The 19,077-nt window shown below is 36.1% G+C and overlaps 1 protein-coding gene across 2 annotated transcripts in view; it reads right to left on the bottom strand.

Annotated features, from left to right (window-relative positions):
- The window catches only part of LOC149572544 (Fumarylacetoacetate (FAA) hydrolase family), a 283,932-nt gene extending 267,400 nt beyond the window's left edge, over positions 1-16,532 (bottom strand). For both annotated transcript variants that reach the window (XM_089813653.1, XM_089813654.1), the window contains exons 1-2: positions 16,398-16,532; positions 16,044-16,158 (exon numbers count right to left, since the gene is read on the bottom strand). In XM_089813653.1, the coding sequence (XP_089669779.1) occupies positions 16,044-16,145 (102 nt within the window). In that variant the 5' untranslated portion in view covers positions 16,146-16,158; positions 16,398-16,532. The remainder of the gene's footprint in view (positions 1-16,043; positions 16,159-16,397) is intronic.
- Between the last annotated feature and the right edge of the window lie 2,545 nt (positions 16,533-19,077).

The raw sequence follows: 19,077 nt of genomic DNA, 5'->3' as shown, positions 1-19,077 counted from the left end.
GTCTTGTCTTCAACTAGCTTTCGTATGTAATGACAGTGAACATCAACATGCTTGGTTCGTTCATGGAAGACTGGGTTTCATGCTAACTTGAAAATGCCTTCGTTATCTACAAATAGAGTAGTCGGTCTTGCTGGTGACATCTACATATCCCCAAGCATCCGATGATGCCAAATAGCTTCATATCCTGCCTTAATAGTCCCTCTGTATTCAGCCTTTGTAGAGTAGAGAGAAACTGCCTATTGCTTCTTGCTGGTCCATGTGACTACACCGGATCCCAAATTGAACACATATCCAAAAGTTGACTTTTTATCATCAATAGAATCTACCCAATCTGAATCTCTGAACCCACTGACTTTAGGATTAGAACCTTGAAAGTACAGAACTCCAAAATCTGAAGTGCACTTCACATAACGAAGCACATGCTTTGTTGCCATCCAATGATCAGCCTTAAGAGCTGTCATAAAGTGGGAAATATAGCTGACTGTGAAGCTGATATCAGGCCTAGTAGTAAAGAAGTAGACGTGATTGCCTACTAGTTGCATGTATGTAGTATCATCAATGGAAGGAAAATCAGACTTTGTTGATAACTTGAGACCTTTCTCCATAGGTGTAGATGCAGGCTTGCAATCCTACATACAAAATTTGTCTAACAAGACCCTAACATATTTGGACTAAGAGATGAATATACCAGAAGATTGTTGCCAAACTTCACCACCTAGGCAATAATGCATGAGCCCAAGGTCCGTCATATCAAAAGACTGGCATGAATTTTGTTTGATTCCTTGAATCAAAGATGTCAAATTGCCAGCGATGATCAGATCATCCACATTAATAACCAGAAAGATGATGTCACTGTCAGTAGTCTTGGTGTACAGATTTGAGTCTAAAGAACTCCTCTTGAAGCCTTGATCACTAAGCTACTTATCAATTTCTATGTACCATACCCGAGGGGCTTGCTTCAAGCCATAGAGAGCTTTTACCAATCTGAGAGCCTGATGGTCTTTACCAGCAACCTTGAAACCAAGAGGTTGCATCATGTAGACCTCTTCATGGAGATCACCATTCAAGAAAGCACTCTTGATGTCCATCTGATGGACCTTCCAACCAAATTGTGTCGCCATGGCTAGGACTAATCTAATGGTGCTCATCTTTGCAGCAAGAGCAAAGGTCTCCTCGTAATCAATGCCCTGACGCTGAGAAAAGCCCTTTGCCACTAAACGAGCTTTGGGCTTATCCAAAGTACCATCCGATTTGTATTTTGATTTTGTGAACCCATTTGTAGCCAATGGGCTTCTACCCTGGTGGAAGATTAGAAAGGACCCAAGTATTGTTCTTCAGTAGGCTCTGGTGTTCAGATGTAATGGTTTGTTCCCACTCTAGAATTCCTTTAGCCTCAAAATATGTTTGAGGTTCAAACACACTATGAATATTGCCCATGAGAGCAAATTTAATAGACTCAGTAGTTTTGCTCTTTTTCTGAGCAATTCTCTCATCGATGAGCTCATTATCACAAAGATCAGCAAGTGTCTTAGCCCACCACTTAAGCCAGCTAGGGGAATGACCAACATTAGTATCAGGAGATGCGTGATGATCAAGTTCCTCATCAAAAGAATCTGGATCAAACTCAGGTGAAGCATCTACAAAGCGAGGCGATCTTGCAGGAGAAGCCGGAGGTGTCTGTACAGGTATCACTGGTATAACTAGAGATGCAGGAGCTACTGGAGCCCTCCCATCAGGTGGACCTAATGGAAGTCGAACTCCCAAATCATGAGCCTTCATAAGCTGGTATGCGGGATCAGGAACAGGAGAAACAGGCATGAATGGTCTTCGCTGCTTATCAAAGACTACATCGCGACTATAGATGAGACGAGATGTCTCAACATCAATCAAGGGGTAGGCTTTTTGAAGACTATTGTATCCACCAAGCATGAGTTTATGACTCTTGGCATCCAAGTTGGTGCGTGACGCATCAGGGATCCAAACAAAAGCAAGGAAGCCAAAAACCTTCAAGTGACTAATTCCGGCGTTTTACCTTTGACCGCCATTGTGGGTGACCGGTTTAACAGATAAACTGTAGTGTTAATAGCTTCTGCCCAAAACTTCTTCAGAACATGTCTATGGTCGAGCATAGATCGAGCCATCTCGATGATTGTCTGGTTCTGACATTAAACTACACTATTTTTTTGTAGCGTGTGGTTCACTGGCGTTTGATGCCATGTGTATCCAAGAAGCTGGAGAAAACATTAGAGCAAAATGCCCCCCCATTGTCTAATCTAAGAGTAATAATAGATTTCCCAAACTCTTTTTCAACTAAAGGTTTAAACTTTTGAAATACAAGAAATGCATCTGATTTCTTTTTAAGGAAATACACTCCCATTTTTCTACTGAAATCATCAACAAACAATAGAAAATACCTGGACCCAAAAATAGGAGTGGCCATAGGACTGCAAATATCTGCTTGAACAAGTTGAAGTACCTGAGAAGCTCGCCATGAATCACCACTGGTGAAAGGTGTGTGATGTTGCTTCCCAGCTTGGCATGCATCACAAACTCCAAGTTGTTGAGTCTGAATATTTGGCAATCCAAGAATAAGCTCATCCCGAGCAAGCTGTGAGAGATAATGCACATTTAAGTGCCCATATTGCTGATGCCAAAGTGTGTTGACAGAAGACCACTGAGCAGCCATAGCTAAGTCCAGAGAATCACCAGAATCAGTAACTTTGAAAAGGCCATGATCCTCAAGACCCACTGCAACAGTAGACTGAGTCGCCCAATCAATGATGGTGCACTAATGTGAACTGAAGGTGACATCCAAGTGTGGAGAATGTCATAGCAACTGACTGACTGAAAGTAGATTTAGTTCCATCCCTGGAACGTAATACACATTGAGGAATATGAGGTTCCTCCCAACAGAATGAATCTGAATATTGTCTTTGCTGACAACCGTGTACTCTTCTCCGACACCAAAAATAACAAAGTCTAAATAAGGTTGGCAATCAGTAAACCAATCTCTGTGGTGAGTGAAATGACAAGAGGCACTTGAATCGATTTACCAAGCAGACGACTTCACATGATCTGCAAATCTTTTAGCCATAAAGGCATAAAAGACAGACTTCGTCTACTCAATGTGCTCTACATTGCGCTTTGGGCTGCATGTAATGTCCCCAATTTTTAATGTAATTATTTTATTTAATTAATTAATTAACCGGTCCCAGAATTTAAATAATATAATAAAAGGACCTTTAATTAGATTATTTAATTAATTAATATGGGGCCCAAGTTAATATTTGTATTTGTGATTCTGATTGATTTAATATATCTCGGACCGTCTTTTAATTTAGTTTTCATTGGTAAGTGTTGTCATCAACTACCTGTGTACACCCTCAGAAAGGTTTTCCCCGATGGGTATTTAAGCACGGCTTGTAATTAGTTGTAGGTATGCATTTTGGATTATATTTCTTTGTACTGCTAATTCCTGTTGGGATTCTCTGTTGTTTGTCATTTCGGAAGTGAAAGATCTTCCCTACTTGGCTTTCCGGTTTCGGTGGGATTCAACCCTCACCCTATTCCGTCGCATGTAATACTTCACTCGGATTTAGCAAATCGGAGCACCATCTTGTGGCAAATATTATTTGAAGATTATATATGTTCTATCTCCATTTGTGTTTTGGCTTTATTTGATGAATTTGGGTCTTTAAGTTCTAGTTGCATTACTAGTCATTTTCCTACAATCCGTACACCATCCGCTTCACAACTCGATCTTCACTCCATACCCTCCATTCTACACCGTACGGCCATACACTCTACCGTACAATCATCAAGGTAATACCGTATGGAACTAAGGCACTGGCCACCCAAAGCACTGAAGGAGAACTACTTGAAGCACTAGCCACTCGAAGCACTAAAGGAGCACTGACCACCCAAAGCACTAAGCGAGAACTACCTGAAGCACTGGCCACCCAAAGCACTGAGGGAGAACTACCTAAAGCACTAGCCACCCAAAGCACTAAGGGAGAACTATTTGAAGCACTAGCCACCCGAAGCACTAAGGGATACTACGTAGAGCATACAACCAAACTACCTAAAGCACACGACAAGACTACCTGAAGCATACTATGGAACTTCATAAGGCAACTCTAGAACGGAACATTACCGTGGTATCAAAGCTAGTGATTCTGTTAGCCTATTGAGAGAATGGAGAGCTTTGACTTCGATGACACTATGGCTCAATTTCCAGCAGATTGGAGAGCACATTTGTTAGTCAAATACTCCAAGAATACTTTTGTGTGCCAACTATTGGATGGACAAGTGCAAGATGACAAATGCAAGGTGGTTGGCAATATCATTTACCACAAAGACATAATCTATTTGGTACCTGAATCGAAGATGAAGGAATAGAATCTGGAGGAAGATACCAACACAAATATTGTCAAACCAACACACAATGATCATCTCGATGAAAATTTGGGTTCCGTCAATGGCCCTCCAAATGAGAAGGTTCCATCAGTGGTTGTTCAATTTCCTGGAGATGCTTTGGACGATTCCTTGCCCAAGCAACCACAGTTGGTTGAATATGAAATTTACCCTTCAATGTTGCCCAAGTCGTGCATGACCAATTTTTCTATGCGAAGTGCTTCCTCATAAAAATAATAGCATCTACATGTGTTGTGAAGTTCCTAAGGAGATTGATGCTTACATGAAGATTATGGATCTCAACATCAATGTGTTTAATGATTAGCGCCCTTGGGATCCTGGTGGTTTTGGATATAACAATGTTTATATCAAAGTGGCACAGCAGAGCCCGAATGGCGGTCTACTCATATCAATTGAATTTGTGATCCTGAAGAAGCATGGAGTTTTCAGCAGATATGGCAATCTGCATTCGCACATGGTTTGGGATCGTAGAGTTTGCGTGTTGCTTGAGGACAAGCAATCTTTGGCCAGCAAGGATTTGTAATGTCCCCAATTTTTAATGTAATAATTTAATTTAATTAATTAATTAACTAGTCCCAGAATTTAAATAATATAATAAAAGGACCTTTAATTAGTTAATTTAATTAATTAATATGGGGCCCACGTTAATATTTGTATTTGTGGTTCCGATTGATTTAATATATCTCGGACCTATTTTTAATTTAGTTTTTGTTGGTAAGTGTTGTTGTCGGCTATCTGTGTACACCCTCAAAAAGGTTTTCCCTGACCAATATTTAAGCACGGCTTGTAGGTAGTTATAGGTATGCGATTTGGATTATATTTCTTTGTACTGCAAATTTCTATTGGAATTTTCCGTTCTTTGCCATTTCAAAAGTGAAAGATCTTCCCTGCTTAGCTTTCCAGTTTCGATGGGATTCAACCCTCAACCTATTCCGTCAATAGTAATACTTCGCTCAGATCTAGCAAATTGGAGCACCATCTTGTGGCAAATATTATTTGAAGATTATATATGTTCTATCTCCATTCATGTTTTGGCTTTATTTGATGAATTTGGGTCTTTAATTTTTAGTTGCATTACTAGTCATTTTCCTACAATCCGTACACCATCCACTTAACAACTTGATCTTCACTCCATACTCTCGACTCTACACCGTACGGCCATACACTCTACCGTACAGTCATCAAAGTACTACCATACAGACCTGAGGCACTGGCCACTTGAAGCACTGAGGGAGAACTACCTGAAGCACTAGCCACCGGAAGCACTAAGGGAGAACTACCTGAAGCACTGACCTAAAGCACTGGTCACCCAAAGCACTGAGGGATACTACCTGAAGCACACAACCAGACTACTCGAAGCACATGACAAGACTACCTGAAGCATACTGCAGGACTTCATAAGGAAACTCTAGAACGGATAATTACACTGCGAACCTAATTGCTTAGATTGTGCAGCTTAGTGTTTCCAACATTCAACCTTCATGTGTCCAAACTTCTGGCAATAATTGCATTGAATATTCTTTCGGAAACCATCTGATGGTGGAGCAAAAGACTTCTGCTGAGATGGCTTTTGAAACTTGCCTTTATCAATTTAAAAGGATTTCGTAGAAAAGGCTTGCTTTGTGGAGGTGGAGCCGAAGCTAATACTAAATTGTTGTTTCCACCGATCTTGCTAAAGCAACAATGTGCAGAGATCAGAGAACTTCAAATCATCACAAGATGTAATGTTGAGAGTCTCGATAAAATTCTCATAGGACTTTGGTAAACTCTGAAGAGTGATAACCACAATATCCTCTTCCTCCATCTTGCGACCAATGCCAAGTAATTGATCAAGGATTTCCTAAATCCGATTCAGGTGTGCCTGGAGCAAGGTGCGCTCATCCATGACAATTGAAAACAAAGTGTTTTTCAGAAAGAAAGCTCTACTTTTTGAGAAGTCTCATGAAGACCTTTGAGATGTGTCCAGATCTCAACAGCTATCTTGTCGAATGGAATCTAAGAAAGTTGACCATCAGCCATGAATAATTTGAGAAGCATCACTGCCCCCTGATTATTCAGATCCCATGTATCCTGATCAGAACCAGGAGTAGTCGGACGCTTCGTAACGCCCAGTACAAGTTGATTGGTGTTGCCATATTCAAAAATTGCGATGATCTGCTGCTTCCAAGTGCCATAATTTCCACCATTGAATTTGGAGTTGTGCTTGAGTAGAATTTTTGTCAGAGATGCCATGGCACGTTTTTCAATGAAAATCTGTGAAAGCACGTTCTTCGAGACAAAAAATGGAAGACCCAAAAAAATTGGAGTGACCCAGAAGAGAGCTCGAAAAACCCAGAAGTATGGACGAACATGGTTGAAGAATGTTGAACAAACACCAAAGAAATGGCGTAGCAGGTGTGAGTATGAAGACTCAAATGAAGAAAGCAAAAAACAGCATTTTTTTCAAAAATGTGATGCAAAAAGACGCCTACGGTTTGTAGCAGCGCCAAGCCCCTCAACCACTGCAAAAACAAGGTCGAGAAAGCAAAAACTTGTGGATTATAGCAGCACCAAGTTCCTCAGCCAGCGAAAACGGGAGCAATAAGCAACAAACACAAGTTGTTTAAAGTCACGATTTTGAGGGCAGACTGCTCTGCGAAAAAACTAAAATCGCACGGGATGCAAGCTTGTTTTCATTCACAAACTAGAGACCATGCAATCTTCAAACAAATTCGATGATTTTCTTTTGATGATTCTCCAAAATTCGAACATAAACCCTAGCCGAGATTTTTTGAAACAAGAAAACTCTGAAATTATTTCAAAAAAATTTATCAAATAATTTCAAAAAAAAATTATAAATTTTTTTGAAAAAAATTTAAAGTATTGTCTCTAATACCATAGTATGAAGTAATTGGTAAATACTTGCTTGTTATTAACAGAGACTGAAAGGTCAATATATACAAAAGAATAAAACAATGTTTCCTTAGGAAATGATCGTAAAGAATAGAAACATTCTATTCTAACAGAGAAAGCTAAAATAGTGAAAGCGAACTCAAAGCTAACTAGATATTTACAATAGATTACCATTAACTAATAATAGACGATTATCTAGTATCGTAATAAGGTGTAATAGGTGTCTACTCCTATGACACTATTGCATATTGTGCTATAAGTGTTGTTGTAGATGGTGTTGCAATCGTGACTCCCTCAGATGGTCCTGCTGATGCCAAAGGTGGTACATACATCATCCCTTGCCAACCTGTCTGCCTCATACATGTGATGGTTTGCCTTACTGCACTCGCCTCTTTTGTTGTCGTCTTGCTTGCTGCATGGTCTTCGTAATCACTATTTCAATCTTTTTCTTTGTTGTTTTCTCAATCTATGCTTGGTTGGCTGATTGCATCAGCTCTTCATAAGTCCCAAATCTATCAAATTCCTCATCCTTATTTGGTTTAAGGATTACCTTTACACATCCTTCAATTTCTACCTCATAAACTTCATAGCCCAATGGCTCAACATACAACATTCTTGGTTCTACTGCTTAAATGTAAGACTAATCAGTATCTACCATGAAACAAATATCATTTTTAAACTTTTCTATCATGGAGGGTAGAATTCTGAATCTTTCCTTCAACTCATTCTGAATTGTCTTCACAATAAGATTTGCGTTGTTGTTGACCTTTTCACTAAGGTGCATATTGTGAATTTGCAATATCTTTTCCATTGTACATCTGTCACTACTAATCAATTCAGATACTGGCATGAATGGAAACCTCTTAATCATGTGGCAAAACATGTGTGTAATTAAGGATTGGAATCTAAATTAATTGTTCATGGCCTTTTTAATTCTTTCAAGGTTCTCAACCAACTGTGCTCTAAGAATCTCACTCAAATTAACCTTTTCTCTTTCAATACATATCTTATAGGTTGCTTGTATGAATCTAGCTGCCATGTCATCTTCTCTTGAACTAGAACATATCCTTGTTGCAATGATTCTACTCAGAAATTTAACATCATCTTGCTTGCTCTTGCTAATGACTATTCCTATACCATTCTAAACTGACTTTGTGTTATCCAAAACTATTTTCTTGACATTTTTTTCATTAACAAGTACACTACCCTCATTGCATAAACCAGTAACTTCATGAATTAGATTGGCTGAAATCTCTACTACATTGTCTCCCAACCAAAACTTTCCATCATGAATTCTGCTTAGTATAATCTTAGTCCATTCTTCATTGTCAAATTCGTAATAAAACAGCAATTTCACTAGAAAATCTTGTTTATAAATCATGTCCTGGATGTAAATTAGGTTGAATTCCTCTGAGACATGTTCTTCTCCTACTTTTTCAAACTTGCTTCTGAGATAACTACTTACATCCTCTAGGTGAATGACGTTTTTCGAAATTTTTGAAAATGCTACACTAGGGTCATCTACCAGGGGTTTCACAGGGCTTATCTTCAACCTAGGTCTTGCTTCTTCCTCAACATTAAGAATCAGAGATTTGTCCATTTTAGCACTTGAATTCTTAACTTAATTCACTACTCAAATGCTTGCGTAAAAGTAAAATACCTTGATTCAATGCATAACTAGGGTTTTCTGAACTTCGCACTTCAATTCACCTTGAACTAGCTTTCAATTCGCTTTCACTTCACACTTTACTACTCTTTAACTCTTCATACGATCAAATGGTACACAGGATCTCATTCGCATCCCTTAAATCTCACCGAATTGTTCTCCGCATAAATTGCACAAGTATGCAATTCGTAAAAATGTTGTTTCTAATTACCAATAAACTTGTTTTCTTTGGCGCACTCACACATGATCTCCAAATGACATGCGCTCTTAACCATATCTTCGTCTCATCATGTACTACCTCATACTAACTACGCAAACCTTAACTGGTCGTCTGTTATCTTTTTTGTTTTTCTGATTGTAATTCAATTATAAAAGATGCTCAAATTAAATAGGATGAATCACAAATGATTGTTGACTTCAATCTTCTTTCAGGTGCATCTAATGATTGTTCTTCCAATACTACATGTGATCTTTATGGATCTTTTGCTTTGATAAATACTTCTTTGAATCTTTCCACATGCTCTCTCAACTAATCTTTCTAACTGTTATTGCTGGTATCATTTCTTCTGACATTTATATTGTTGTTCCTTCTAAAAGTTGGGCTCCTGTTGATGTTCCTCATACCCATTCTACAATATCTGACCAAAGTTAGTGCACAGCTGGTATACTGGTGCATTGTTTCTGTAATTAGGTCCAGACTAGTTAACAGTTGCTTTGCGATTTCTAGCAATGTGTCCAAAGTTGTTACATTTGTAACACATGATATTGCTCCTTGCTCCATTAGTTCCTTTGTGGACTCCTTTCTCCTCCAGGGTTAGTATCGCTAAACATTCTACAATTGCTATTATTAGTATCAAATTTAGGTTTCTTACAATGAACTACTCTATGACCAAAACCATGACAGCTGTAACAATAAAAATTAGAAATAGGTTTGAATGACTTATTTGTACAGTCCCTTTTCATATGACCAATTTCATTACATACAAACAGTCTACCTTTAAATTCATACCTTACTTCCTTGGATGATTAAGCTTGCTCAGTTTGCTTTGGTTCATCAATTCTCTCAAGTTGATTTGCTTGCTCAACTTCTTTTGATGTATCTTTAGATTGACTGGATTCAATCTTATTTTGGTCATCTTTCTTATGTTCAGGATGCTCAACAATTGGATCCGGTTCCATTCTTACTTCAAATTTCTTGGCTAACTTTTCTCCAATAATGTATCCAAGACCAGTCTTATCATTGGAAGGTCTCTAAAAATATAGTTGCTCATCAATTTTCTCACTACTGGAATATAACTTCTCTAATTGTTGTTTAGTCTGGGTTAACTATCCTTTAACAATAGTATTGCACTTTTCAAGTTTTGCATGTTCTAGCTTGGTGGATTCAAGTTCGGATGTAACTTTTTTAAGATGGGATCTTAGATTTGCATTCTCAGATTTTAGATCTGACTCAGTTTTGTTATCATCTTTCTTCAAGCTTAGCTTCAGTTGACTTATTTTCAACTCATGTTTTAGAATCTCAATTTCTTTCATCAATCTTGATACTTCATCACTATCTTTTGTCTAATCTTTATGTTCCTTTCTGGATTTGAGATGATCATTCTTGTCTTTCAACTTCCCAATGTAGTTTTTTGCATCATCATATCTTTCTTTCAGGTTGTCTCTCTCTTCAGCAAGAATGTCAATTTGCTGAAGAGCTTCTTCTAGGTTCTTCTGTAACTGTTCCATAACCATAGGGATCTTACGCAAGTTGTATAATTGTGCTCAAATACCAATTGTTAGAAATAGGGAATACTAAGAGGGGAATGTGAATCAGTATTCTACAAACTTTAGCTCAAAACTAGATATTATTTATTGCCTTATAACTTGCATATGAAAGAAAGAAAACTAATTATACTGAACAGTAAACATAACCATGCAATATGAGAACTCATAACACCATATTTTGTTAACTAGGAAAACCCTGGCCAAGAGAAAACCCCAATGAGGATGGTACCCACAAAATGATCCACTAATCAAAAGTATCTAGTCAAAGATATTGACCCTGTTAAGAGTCTATTACATCCATATAGTGGCTTGGTCCTTGTTAGAGGACCTGGGCCTTGTTAAAAGCCTCAACCCTATTAGGAGTTGATACATATACATATACAAAATGTTGTACAAGCTAAGCCCACTGCCTAAACATGTAACTTACAATGTAATTCCTTGATACAAAAAGATAGATACAAAAACCTCTTGCTTGTTGCTGCTATTTTCAATATCTGATATAGCACTTGTTGCTCTTCACAAAACTCGCTATCCTCTAATGATACATCAGAATTCGCATCACATAAAGTTCACAAAGTCTTCCTTAGAAGCACACTTACCTTCGCATTTATAAACTTTCCTTTATACCTTAATTCACAAAATACAATCCATTCGGCTTTTAAACTTTCACACGCTTGACAAAATATCAAATTAACTCTTGCCCTCTTAGGGTTAACATCTAGGATGTCGTCCCTAATTAGTCAAGTAATTATTTCGTAAACAAAATAATTCCTTGACTCACAATTAACCTTTTCTTGCCATGCTCTATTATGTCTGTATACTGCCGCAACTGGTAAAATGGTTGTATCTTCTTCTATACTGACTCACACACTTGAACATGTAATCCTGACACTGTGTACCGTCCGTACTTGACCGTGCACATGTCCATAATGCCTCAGTCAACTGCCCATACCAAAGTTGTATCTGTTCTGCCAGATAACTTAGCTGATACTTAGAGAATTTTCTAAGTCTAACTGTTGTATCTTTATTTGTACATTGTACCTTCTTTATACAAGATAAATGTTGCCATAAATGACAACTCCGACTTATCTACTTAGCCAAATTGCCAACACTTTTCTCTTGCATCAAATGGTCTAGAGAATCAAAAAAACTTGATTGATACACCATACTTGAGAATTTTTTGTTTGTGACTTTTTTTAAGCAGTTGTCTATTGGGTAAATAATTTGCAATTAACTTAGAGGTAGGATCTATGAATCCTTTGCTCCTACCACATGCCTAATAACATCTTTCTTACGGAATGATAACATGACAAACAACAATAAAAGAAACCAAAAGCTATAAGATACTGGTATACTTCAAAGAAAAGCTGAGGCTTCTGGACACATATTCCTATCCCCAACAAAGTTACCAAAAATGAAGAAAAAGAAAAGAGATCCAATTGAAAGGACAATTTGAGAAATCAAATTGTGGGTGGACACTTATAAAATGTCTCAATATGCATGCTCAAAGGATGTGGACTACAAAACAAACAAGTTTTGTATGGATAATCCCATGATTTAAGCGATCTAAAAACGATGATAAGTAGGTTTGTGCAATTCTTGAAGCATCAAAGCTCATAGTTGATTTCATAATGTTTGAGAAAATCAAATATTTGTTTTGATGTCATTATTTTAATATAATAAGCCAAGTCTACAATTGTTTAAAGTTGAGATGTGTATGCTAGATCAACAGATACCTGATCCTTGAGAGCATATTGGGTGAAATCTAACTTAACTATCACATTCAAAAGGCACAAAAATGCATAGAATGACTATGAAATCATTGACACAAAACCATTTACCAATAGCCATAAAAGAATGCTTTTAAACATTTCTACAAATCTTTCCCATCAAAAATATTAAAAAACAAAATATTGGACAATTTTTAGGGTAGTATAGCAATGGCTTTGTTACAGCCCTACCTCCTACACAAGCACCACCACCCAAAGTCCTACCACCAAGTCAATAGCTACCAACAGAAAATAATGAAGTGGTGGCCCACATCCCTACCACCACCATTCGTAGCAATGTCACTTATCCAATAATGCCTTGCTTTGCAACAAGATGAGCAACCAAAACCATAGTTTTCTATAAAAAGCAAATTTTTGTGTTAAGTGGGTGGTTTTAATGTTTTAAATCAGCAATTCTCAAGTAAAAAGGTAATTTCTTGCCAAACAAATGGCCTTAATAGCATTATCTAACATCAAAGAATACTCCAATGGCATCTGGAATATTTTGTTGCCATTATCAACATGACATCATCACTTTTCTTCCCCAGTCTTAATCTCTCTGCAATGTTTTAATTTTTAAACTTCAATTTCAAAGGGTTCACTCTAGGTACTCTTGGTTCGATGCTGAACTAAATTACTTTTTTTGAGCTAATTTTTTGAAAGCTTTGCAAGGATAACTAAGGTTATTTTCTTTCGGTGTCTCATTTTCTAGATGTTGTAGATGCTCACAAGTGATGCTAAGCAATTATCATTTAAAGAACTTCCCAACTTCATTTGAGTTTCACACTAACAATTTTTACTGTAATTTTTATGGAAAGTGCATAGCTTTCATGTACTTCTTTCTCATTGGTGCAGTCAAATCTATTGCATTTATGCCAAAATTGTACTTTTAGCAATGTGGTCTAATTTGGCATATGTATTACACTAAAATAAGACCATTTCACTAATTTATCAAGTAGCAATTGTGATCGCATTAGTTATAGAGTGTCATCATCATAATATGTTAGGGGGTCTCATGATTGTGTGACTTTAGGGAAGTGAACTTGTAGTTTTGCACTTGCTTTTGCTGATTTAGAGAATAAGTAATCTTGGAGGAGCTGATCATGTCTCTTACTCTCTCTCTCCTTTCCATTTGAGTATTTTACATAAACACCTAAATCATGGATGAGCAAATGTGGTTAGTATGGGGAAGAAAAATCATGACGAAAATGGATGTCTTCTATGTCAAATTGATGAACTAAAGCAACTTATTCATAATAATCACATTTATTTGTTAGATTTTTAATAATTCAGCATCAGCAAATATATCAAGTGTTCATACTCATCAATCTTGTGCACACACATCAATTAGGCATGAACAATGTAGTCAAATGACACGCAATAAGATCTCATCTCTATCACCTTTTGCTCCAATCAAATCTAGTGTTGCTTCATCCATGGCTTTTAATGATTCCTTGAAATAGGTTCACATTAGTCTTCCAAATAGAACTTTTTGGGATGACCACTCGCAAATATAGCAAGTTTGTTTTGTGAATCCCATCTTACACATTTGAAGGAAAAGTGACAAAACAGTAAGGACATCCGTCTCCTTTTTTATCACAGCTTCTATATTGTTACATCATCTTCTTTGAATGTCATGAGGGCACACTCAAAACTGAATCCACGTACATTTGCTTTATAGTGGCAAATTCTATGGATATGCATGAGTCCACATATGCAACTCAATCATCAATCATGTTTATACCCTCTACAGGAGGACCGGACTCTCATCAATCCAATCATCTTAACTATGATGTGCACTGTATGTTCATGGTTATTGTACCTGAATCTTGCATGTTACCTAATTCATTTATTAGTATTTGTCATGGTATGGCATTTTCTTCGAGATCCTTGAGGAGCACCTAGAAGACTCATATATGTCTTTAGAAAGTTTCCACACGGTTCTCATTTCTCACTTATTTTCATTACACCTAGGATTCCCCCCAGAGCAGAAAAATAGAAGACCTAAATCAGACGAGCAATTTGGCACAAATGTTGAATGAGATGGGCCCAAGTTGTAGAGTAACGGACTTTTATCGCAAAAATCTAAGTTGAAATCCCTCAAAAGACTTGTTCATAATAAAATTGAGTAAATTATGGCATTCAATTTTTGGTGTGCAGTTTACCTCGATAAATGTCAAAAAGCAAGTAATACGAGTGAATTTGATTGAATAAATAACCTTTGCTTAACGAATATCCGAAGGAAAATATTCAACCGCAAAAGCTAAAAGAAAATGATTTTACAAGTGAAAACGTATTGATTGCAGAGCCAATTTCTCAGATTTCTGCACAGCTTGTAAGCTGTTCTCATGTTAATGTCGAAACAGAGAACTTTCAACATTAATTAAGGACTGCAACTATACTTCTCACGATCCTGGACAAAATTCTAATCCTACTTCCCAAATAAAGTTAGGGGAGATGATCCAGTATCTGAACACATTCTCATGGTTGTGATAGCAGTTGTGAATGTAATACCCACACTTGCTGATTTAATATTCAATGTGTTTGACAACATTGTTTAGTTGTGACTTTAAAGTTATTTTAGCTAAATAATGATAACCCATAATTGAATGAAATGTGTCCCTTTTTGTAAAAATGATGATTTTAGCTAAATAATGATAACCCATTATTGAATGAAATGTGCGCCTTTTTCTAAAAAGTGATGTCACATCGGCTGCACAAGTGTGGGTGTCCCTAATGCACTATGATTGGTCTCACTTTTGGGGGGCTATTTTGGACACCTTGTCAAAGCATTTTGATGTGGCATCATATTGGATGATCTGGCCTTAAAACCTGAGTTGTAAACAGGAGACTTACAAAGTAAGCTGCTATACAAAACTGAATGTGACCTAAAATTTCCATGTAAGATTTTGAAAAGCACAAAGTTAGGGTGCTAAACTACTGGATCCTCTCTCCTAACCAAAAAGCTTGAACATAATCACGGTATTACATAAAATGTAGAAAATCCTAATTATTTTAAAACAAATCTTAGCAACCTACAAATAGTCAAATACCAGGCAAGCACTATAGGGTTGCCTTCTAATTGGTGAGGATTATGATATGTTTGGCTATCCACCAACGTACAAATCACCAGAAGTTGAGCGGGGGTAGGTTCAATCTTTGGATGGTTTTGATGGAATGAATCTTATAAACTGTGTAACCAAAAGAAATTCCTGATATAGGTGTAGACTTCAACCTGTATAAGAGATGCTGATATTCTATCTAACCCTGTGTTTCCATTAGAAAAGCAAGGGAATAAATATCAAGAACAAATTCATATTCCATTGCTGGTAAAAATCATGGTCGAATTTACGCATGCAACAGTATGCACAAACATTTGAATTACATCACAAAGCAACTGTTACCTGATCAAAAGCACCAAAAACCTTCTAATGGGTATGCATTTAAACACTGACGGCCATTTGAGAGTGAACGAATAAAAAAAGTAAGAATCATATGTGGTTAAATGAGCAGACCTTAGGGACAGCATTGCCGAGCTCCTTGGCATGGGCGGCATAGTTTCTGCCCACTGCAACGATCTTTGTTCCTAGACTCCACAACTTACCCGCTCCACTCATTCTTCAGAATACCCTGATGTGCTTAAATGTAAAAATTTATCAGTGAGAAATTTGTTTGTGATATATGTCCAGCATTACATTCTTCTCCGATTAATGAGCTAGAATATGAACTTTAATTAAGAATGATCAACCAGTTCCAATTGAAGGAAACCTAAAGATTTCGCCCAGTGAAAAATTGCAGTAACTTATATATTTTTATTTTTGAATTGTATGCAGCAATAAAAGATTTAGAAAAAGCCAACAGCACACCACCTGCAGCAGGAAAAAAGGAAGACCGCAAGAACGAACAGGACTGTTGACCCTGTGTATTGTATAACAGCATATCATATGGAGCCGCCTAATTTTGTAATGACTAGGGGAGCAGTCCGCCCCAACTTTGCTTGCTCTAACTTTTAAAACCACTTCTTTTCGTGTAAGTAGAATTGTAGAAATCAAGATTTCTATAAATTTTGATTTAATCAAATCAAGGTTTTGCAAATCTTCATTTCTATTTTTGGGATTTTAGACCGTCTGTTTCATGTGAAGATGAGTGTCAAGACAAATTTTTACGCGTAAACTTGAGTTGAAAGAGGATTCCAAAAAAGTAGTCCAATCTATTATTTTTACACTCCTCAAAAAATATAATCAGATTTTGATTTTCAATTACGACTTGCTAATAGGAAGTTAAAACATCTAGTTTTGAGACAAAATTGGAAGTTTCGTATTCTAATTTCATTTTGTCAATTTTGAAACAAATGCAAAAAATTTCAAATCCGGATTTTGAAAAAGTCAATCCTTGTCATCTTCCACGAACCAAACAAAGTCTTAAAGAATTGATCGAGCTTAATAGCCAACAAATGTGGGAGAATAGCACACACAAAAGTCAGGAACGTCTCATTAGAAGTGATATATATATATATATATATATATATATATATATATATATATATATATATATATATATATATATATATATATATATATATATATATATATTCTATTAATTATGTTTTTATATCAAAGGTGAGAATAACATCTACACAAAAGTCACAAAAAGGTGTATATCATTTTTTGACATTTTAAATTTATTTTGTTATTACAAGGTTGAGATATTGTTTTTTTAATATCATATATAACTTTCTTTTCTAAATTTTATAAGGTTGGTTTGAATTCAATTGAACACCTTTTTGGACCATTCTTTGAAAAATAGTTTTAAAGAATTTATATTAGCACCACTTTGTATTATGTATATTAACGTACTAGATTTAAGTGATATATCATTCTATCGTTTCAAGGGGTTTATTTTTAAATAATTGGGGTTCTATTTTAAGGCTTTTGTCATTTTCTCTTGTCTTCATTGTACACCTTATGACATAAATCTTTTTAAAACTCTACGAACAACAAATACTTCTATAAATACACTCATAAAGTGGCATAGAACTAAATATGTGTTCTTTAGGGAGGGAATTGTGTACTTTAGATTGAATTATATTTAATTAACTATTGGCCTCAAGAACATGTTAATAACTAGGAGAACTTCATGTATTTAAGGAGTTGGCTTCACTAAGCAACTAATTGCCTATTTCAAATTTTCAAGGTGCATTTAAATGTCAGACTAGGGATGCAAACTTGAAATGGTGCTACAAGATATATGTGCAAGTTCCTCATTGAAGCCTTGGCAAGTTATAAGTAAAATTGTAGAAAGTAAATGCTTGAATTAAATTCTTAACATACCAACATAAGGAACAAACTACAAGAAATTTAAATTTTAAAAAAAATAGAATTCACATGTAGGAACTACTCTTCAAGCCTCTGCTACAGGAATAGTTATCTCTTTTGTTTTCAGGTGGCTGGAAGAATCGACAAGACTTTGAAGACTAACTTGGAAAGTAGGAAAAATGTTAAGGTCAACTGACCAAGTGGGCCCTCGTAGTTGAGCAAAGCCAAGTTACTAACAATATGTGAACTCAACATAAGCTTTGCTCTTTTATTAATAACAAAAGAACTTATTACACATTGCAACTGAAATCAATCTATATTGTTGATAACAAAGTCGAACAACACAATAGCATAACAGTATAAATGTATGATTTATCTCTAGTTGCTAACTCGCAGAAAAGTACCACAATTTAGTTATACACCTAATTAACAAACTACCTACAACTACTATTGACTATTGTTTTTCCTTCATGGTGGAATTTATTTACATTAAGAAGTTCATGAGAATGATTCAGCAAGGAAGAACAAGTTTATCATGCATAGTTAAATGAGAGAATATAGAGAACTTAAGTCCCTAGATCTTTTGTCAATAAAGATAGCATGACCAAGTCACCCAAGGAATCATGGTGGCCAAGTTGGAACTACACTTCAATTGTTACTCTTCTCTTTATGATATCTTGAACTGGTCTTCCAAGGATGTTACCTACTCACTATATATTTGTTGAATATAATCTTTCTTCCATGTTCACTCATTCTTGTACAAAGAAATTAGCAACACAAGATATACAACTCATTTATTTGCATCCATCCACTCATTACACCAATTCTAATTAATAGTGCACATACCACATGGCTATAGGAAAATGAATCGCTTTGCTACCAAAACCTATATCACAAATCATCCATTCGTAATGAATTTCATAAAGGTAATTATAGTTTTATAAACAAAACTTATCATCAAAATAAGTAAAATATAAACCATCATACAATACTACCATAATTAATAGTCTTGAATGTAAAACATGGAAAATAGTTTCTAGTGACTACCATGAGACACCACACTTAACAACAAAGTCTTAAAACATATCAAAAAAAAAAAATTAAAAAAAAATTAAATGAAAACATAGCCCTATTCTTAACCCATCATTTCCCCTGACAAGTAAAATCTTGTTGGTCCTCTAACAACAAAGAAATTTATTATCTTGTCATTCATCCTAAAGTCTGAAGTAGATGA

The sequence above is a fragment of the Cupressus sempervirens genome, chromosome 2 (genome assembly GCF_028749045.1).
Source record: "Cupressus sempervirens isolate cs-2001-9-10 chromosome 2, ASM2874904v1, whole genome shotgun sequence".
In the NCBI taxonomy this organism is placed as follows: Eukaryota; Viridiplantae; Streptophyta; class Pinopsida; order Cupressales; family Cupressaceae; genus Cupressus; species Cupressus sempervirens.
The sequence above is the reverse complement of the archived record's forward strand: the minus strand, read 5'-3'. Positions and strand labels throughout refer to the sequence as shown.